This window comes from Myotis brandtii, unplaced genomic scaffold (genome assembly GCF_000412655.1).
Source record: "Myotis brandtii unplaced genomic scaffold, ASM41265v1 scaffold219, whole genome shotgun sequence".
In the NCBI taxonomy this organism is placed as follows: Eukaryota; Metazoa; Chordata; class Mammalia; order Chiroptera; family Vespertilionidae; genus Myotis; species Myotis brandtii.
Window position 1 is genome coordinate 359,946 of NW_005358217.1, and position 7,070 is coordinate 367,015.

Sequence of the window (7,070 nt, forward strand, 5' to 3'; positions counted from 1 at the left end):
GCAAAAGCCCTGGCGCCGGAGCTAGGCCGAGCAGCGCAGCGCTGCGAAGTCAAGGCCGCTGGGACTCCAGAGACCCGTCGCCGCCGGCGCCTTTGCCGTTGCAGCCATCCCTCTCATCCCTGCCCGCTTTTCCAACCGTCTCCCTCCGCATCGCCTTGTCAAAGCTGCAGCACCTTCGAGAACAGCTAAGTGGTCATTTCGGGACTTGGGGTTGGGAGTCTGGGCGGGAGCTAGGCGCGGGCAGCACAGCTAGCGCGCCATCTCCTGCAGCAACCGCCACTGCTGCAGACACCCCTCCCGGGCGGGAGAGAACACTATCCAGAGGCCCACGCCGTCCCAGCACCCAAGGTTAGAGTTAGAGCGTTTCTCCCGAGCACTGGTGAGATCCTGGTGCTTAGTGAAGGGAGAGTCAGAGATCACGAAAAAAGATCTCGTATTGGATAGTGTTGGCTTTTTCTCAGCTTAATCGGACAAGTGGCAGCTTTGCCAAAGCCTCCGTAAATCCCGAACCATGTCACCCCCAACCGTGCCTCCAATGGGTGTAGATGGTGTGTCCGCGTACCTGATGAAGAAAAGGCACACCCACAGGAAGCAGCGGCGCAAGCCCACTTTCCTCACTCGGAGGAACATCGTAGGCTGCCGCATTCAACACGGCTGGAAGGAAGGCAACGAGCCGGTGGAGCAATGGAAGGGGACAGTGCTCGAGCAGGTTTCTGTGAAGCCCACTCTCTACATCATCAAATATGATGGCAAAGATAGTGTGTATGGACTAGAACTGCACCGAGATAAGAGAGTTTTAGCACTAGAGATCCTTCCTGAGAGAGTGCCAACTCCTCGCATTGATTCGCGCCTCGCAGATTCCCTGGTTGGCAAGGCAGTGGAGCATGTGTTTGAGGGGGAACACGGCAAGAAAGATGAATGGAAGGGCATGGTCCTGGCACGAGCCCCCGTGATGGACACTTGGTTTTACATCACCTACGAGAAAGATCCGGTACTTTATATGTACACGCTGCTGGATGACTACAAAGATGGTGACCTGCGCATCATTCCAGATTCCAACTACTATTTCCCTACAGCTGAGCGAGAGCCTGGAGAAGTGATTGACAGCCTCGTGGGCAAGCAGGTGGAGCACGCCAAAGATGATGGGTCCAAGAGAACCGGCATTTTCATCCATCAAGTGGTGGCCAAGCCGTCTGTCTACTTCATTAAGTTTGATGATGATATTCACATTTATGTCTATGGTTTGGTGAAAACCCCTTAAATTCATTGTGTGTGTTTTGCAAAATTTGTGGAACTATTAAATGTAAAATATGTCGTGTTATTGTAATTGTACTTTTTGAGAACAGTTTTGGTGTCAGAGAGTCAGAAATTTATTATTACTTATTACTGTGCCTCTAAATCTTATACATTGGCTAGTTCCACAGTTTTGCCCAAGTGTACTTTGGTACCTATGATATTGCCTTGTTCTGTAATTGAAAAATTTAAAGTGGGTGCTCATAGAAAATTGAAAAGTGTTCATTACCATTGGAACAATGAAAAACTAAAGAAAAATTAAAGGTGTAACCCCTCACCATATCCTTTCCCTCTTTTCCCTTACCTTCCTTCTTTCTTCTCCTCAGATAACAAGTGTTAAGAACATAATGCATGCCCTACGTTTTTTCCAATCCTTTTACAAAAAGTTTGTTGCAGTTGTTTCTGAAAAAATGACAAGCCACATCATTTCTTTGTCATTGCTTTTCTTAATCCCTTCTGACCAGTAGCTGCAGATATTTCTCCCTCTCCCTCCATTTTTCTATCCTTCTTTCCCTCCCCACCTCTCCCTCTGGAATTTATTTTTTTATATAATATTAAGATAAAGGTCCAATTATACATTTTGTTCACATTGGATACCTGATCATGCCATTACATTTATTAAATACATCGTCCATTTCCCTCTCACTCAGGAATTTATTTTTGTATATGGTATATGATAGAGATTTAACTATACATTTTGTTCACATTGGATACCTGATTGTGCCAGCACATTTGTTAAATAAATCACCCATTCTCTCTCTCTCTCTCTCTCTCTCTCTCTCTCTCTCTCTCTCTCTCCCCCTCTCTCTCTCTCTCTCTTCTCTCCTGCCTCCAACAGCTGCATACACAGTACATATTTATTAGCCGCTCAATACATACTAGTGCTTTTATTTCTATAGGGTCGATTCCTAGAAATGGGATTGCTAGGTAGGCTTATATTTAATTTTAAAAGGTACTGCAAAAGTACCATCTAAAATGAAAGTCCTTATTTTCCAGCATCCTCTCCAGCACTCTTTAATTTTTACAAATTTGAAAGGCAAAAATTTGTTTTATTGTTTCTTTAATTGGCAAACTCAATGAGGTTTTCTGTTTGTTGGTTTGTTTTTAGGGGGGGTTGTTTGTTTCACTTTTTGGACTTTTCTCTTTTGTGATTTGCCGGTATTTATCCTATGTTCATTTATCTATTGAATCTTTGATCTTTTCCTTATAAATTTGTGAGAATTCTTACTATATTTACTATATGGTGCATATTAATCATTTGTAGCCCATATGTGTTATGATTTTTCTATCCTATCATTAATCTTGACTTTATTGATGGTATCTTTTACTTTTCAGGTTTTAAAACAAGTTTTAGATAGATTACTTTCTCCTTTTTAGTTTTTTTTTTGTTTTTGGGGGGTTTTTCTGTGGGTTTTTTTGTTTGTTTTTTTTTTGGTTTGCTGTCTTTTTTCAGATGAATGTCCCAACCCCAAGTCATACAAATATACACCTGCATTTTTTTTCTAAACAGTTAAGGTTTCACTGTTTGATCCAACTGGAAATTCTTTTGTATATGGTATAAAATAGATGGCCAACTATACATGTTGTTTACATTGGGTAACTGATTGTACTATCACATTTATTTTAAAAATCATCCATTTTCCAATTTCTGACCCAGGTCACATTATTTTAACTATAGTGGCTTAACCTGAATTTTGGACTCTGGTAAAGCAAGTTACCTCTCATTAGTTTTTTTCTTCTTCTTTTATATAACTTGTCTTAGCCATTCATTCTTTTATATGAAAATTAAAGGCATTCTTTCCACATTTAAAAAAATGAATATCTTAGAATTGTATTACATTTTTATATATTTAGAGGGTTATGTTAATAATATTAATCTTTAACATTCAAGAGTTTGGGTACATCATTAAAATCATTTGGTTTTGATTTTGTAATGTTCTTCATCTAAGAACATTAAATTTATTTCTAAATATTTTTACAGTTTTTGTCACATTTTGACATTCTGAATGGGTAATTTTATCCTGCTCATTTATAACTTGTTATTTTTGCCAATATAGACAAACTATATATCTTTTTTTATTTTTATTTTTTTAATCAGCTTACTAAATCTTGTAAATTACACTGGGTTTTTTAAATAGAATATTTTTGACATTCTAGATATAATTATTTCACCTGCAAATAAGGAAATTTTATTTTTCTAATGTTTATATTGATTATTATTACATTTGCTGGATTCTCTAAAACAGTGTTGAATAATGATCATGGCAGACATGCCCATCTGGTTCTTAATTTTTATGGAATTTTCTTTAGTATTCCCTGTTAATATGACATTTGCTTTTGGTTATTGGTAAATAGTCATTAACTACTAACGTGTTTAGGGAGTTGCTTCTATTCTTGTTATTTAAAGCATTATTACTAAAAATGTCTCATGAATTTTATCAAATGTCTTTTCAGCATCTATTGATAAAATTTTAGGACTCTTCCCTTTAAATTGTTAACATATTGAATTAGAGTGATAGGAATTTGATGTTGAACCAAACTTGTATTTCTGGAATAAATCCTACTTGGTCATGCATGGTGTAATAATCATATGATATATTGCTGAATTTTATTTACCAATGTTTTATTTAGAATTATTGCATTTGCATTTCAAAGTGAAATTTTGTTTTTTTTCCTTTTTGCACTGTCTTTATCAAGTTTTTTAATTAAAATTGTGTTAGCTTAGAAAATTAGTTGATGAATTTTCAATATTTTCCTGTCATCTGGAATAGTTTAAATTGCATTAGAATTATTTGTTCTTTAAAAATTAGCTAGTACTAAGTTGTAAAATAATCTAAGCCCAGTGACACTTTTGATGGTAGATCCTTAATCAGCTTTCTTAATTCTTCAATGGTAATTGGTTTATTTAAGCCTTCTATTAAAACAGAATGTATATTCTCTGTGAAATACAAAGTTAAAGTTTTATCTATTATCATGCTTCTCAATTGTGTTATTCAGATGTTTTATGTACTTGTGTGTTGCATATGCATATGTTCTAGATATATTCAATTCTGAAAACATTATAATAAAGTCATAAGCTATAATGGTATTTTAACTTCTTTGTGTTTTTTATTTTTAAAAATTAAAACAATATGAAAAGTATAAAATATATAACAAACATTTGTTTACCTTCATCTAAAATTAACAAATGTCAACATTTTTGCATTTTTGTTTTAGATACAGATTTATATTTTTAAAAAGTTAGAGCATTACAAATAATAAATTTCTTTTCTAATACCATAATGTTTCCTTCTTCTGTAGGGGGAGACACTGTCATGAATTTGGTGCAAATCTTGTCTGTTTTATATATTTACTGCAAATATAATCATAATCAATAATAGTATGATTTTTGTGTTTTTTAAAAATTTCAAAATGCATAGTAAACTTTAAAACATGTGGAAGTTATTTTGATTTTTGTTGTAGGGATCATCTTTTTTATCAGATTGGGAAATTGATTACAAAATAACACAGACTTTAGAATACAAATTGCTGTTTTAGGTACTTTTACCACTCCTGACACTCAGGGAGATTAGGCCCTAGCCACAGCACTGGCAATTGACTAAAAAAGACAAAATTTCTGCTCTCATGCAGATGGTATCCTGGCTGTAGCAAAGCAGTTATTCACCACTCACCCCTGTTCGCAAGACCAGAACTAGGTCTTATATTTCCCCATGATAATATTGGGGTTATCCAACATCCTGAAACCCAAAGGGATCCTGTCCCTAACCTAGCATTATTTTAAGAGTTTAGTACATGAGGATGGACAAAACAAAAAGCATTCTTTCTTAACACATTTTGTTTTTTTATCCTTCAGGTAGCCTTCAGACCAATAACAAAGATATAAGGTAGGTATAAAAGTCTACAAAACAAGGTAAAAAGAATGTGATAAATATCATTAAAGGGTTAGAGTGGTGCATATGTACTATGCAACAAACTATATGCTATATAGTTCATCTCTTTTTATTATTTATTTATTAATTTATTTTGGAGAGAGAAAGAGGAAGGGAGAGAGAAAAAACATCGAGTTGTTGTTCCACTTACTTATGCATTCATTGGCTGATTCTTGTATATGCCCTGACTAAGGATCAAACCCGCAACATTGGGTTATCAGGAGGACATTCTAACCAATTGCGCTACCCAGCCAGGGCAAGTTGGGTAGAACTAGGGCTTATGGAAGTACTCACACTCTACATAATCACAAGAACGTTGCACAGGAAGAATTCTATGTTTATAATAAAGCCATATGGTTCTAACTTCCCCTTCCTTTTCCTTTATAAAAATACTCCTCCATCTTGGCACAGAGGCTGGAGTATGTATTTCACTTGCCATGTCTGCATACATTGGGTTGCAATGGCTTTCTTTTTCCCAAATAAATCCTTTTTGGTGACAAACCACCCAGTTGATGTTAATTTTCTTTTTCCGGATATTCTTTAGTCAACACTAAAAAATTATTGGATATTTCTGAATCACTATGAGAGAATATAAGGCCTAAGGGCTATGCTGTAAGAGTGGCTCTCTACCTCCCCCCATTAGGATATATGCTCCTAGAGAGCAGGCATTTTGTCTAGATTTTCACTTCTATCTCCCAATTCTAGGCCAGGACTGAACCTTTCTCTTACTATATGTATGTTAATAACACAATATCATCAGGAAGCAACATAAAATAATCTGGACTTGGGGACTATTGGGAGAGCAGGAACTAGAAAACATTACTGTGTATCTAAAATGTATATACATTTGAATTTTTTGTTGGTGTGCTATAAAAAGATTGCTTTACAAAACCATGATTATTTTCATTAGAAACAATGAAGCCTTTACAATATTGAAATATGTCTCCTTTTACCAACTGTTGGTCTAAAGAAGCAGCAGCCAAACAAATGGGGTATCTTGTAATTATCTACAAAAGTGAAAGCTTATGATTCCCAAAAGAGGGAGATTTGAGATTTGAAAGGAATAAGGGCAATGCTTTTGGTGAGGAATTGGAGGAGTTTCTACAAATTTTGCCATTTGAATCTTTGTTCATTTTGTTTTTACATGCAGGAAGTTTATTGGGGGATATTTCAGGATCACCCTTTGGCTGTGTTGTGGGAGGGGCAGTGAAAAAAGCTGAATGAACAGAAAGAGAAATTGAACTGCAATGCAGGAGCAACAAAGGCCTCCACCAATTCCACAGGGAGTTTCAGGGCTAGGATGGGTTCTCATAGTTGTTCTTTCTGAATTGAGGCAAGAATCCTGGGCCTTTGTACCCTGGCATAAAAAGTCATTGGATAAAGGCTATGCCTGGTTAAGGGACATAATCTTGGGCAAGACATCTCCCTTAAACCAGGGACAATTCCTAAGAATGACACAGATATGAATCATAATATGCCATTAGTACATTCAACTAAACTTGAAGATTCAGGATTTTTAAGCACAGTGAAAATGTTGTAGAACTGGCCAAATAGCAGACTTGTAGCACTTGACCGGTAAAATGGGTTACTCGGTCACTGTAGAGTTTCAAAAGAGTTCCCCAAGTAGGAATAATCTTTTCTAACAGGACTTTAGCCACTGTAGAGGCATCAGCTTGATTATAAGGGAAAGCTTTAATCCAGTGAGAAAACATACATATCATGGCTAAAACACATACTCATAAAACAAGGGAAGCTGCATAAAACCTATTTGCCAAACTTCACATGGTCCATTAGGCAATTTAAAATGTCCAGAGGCAGTGTGAACAGGCTTCTTTGGGTTGTACTTTG

General features: G+C 36.3%; 1 protein-coding gene across 1 annotated transcript; it reads left to right on the forward strand.

The window, feature by feature from the left end:
* Positions 1-9: 9 nt before the first annotated feature.
* SPIN4 (spindlin family, member 4) lies at positions 10-2,080 on the forward strand. The gene has a single exon (XM_005866000.2). It carries the CDS (start codon positions 512-514, stop codon positions 1,259-1,261), a length of 750 nt encoding a protein of 249 aa, XP_005866062.1. The 5' UTR covers positions 10-511; the 3' UTR covers positions 1,262-2,080.
* Positions 2,081-7,070: the final 4,990 nt, after the last annotated feature.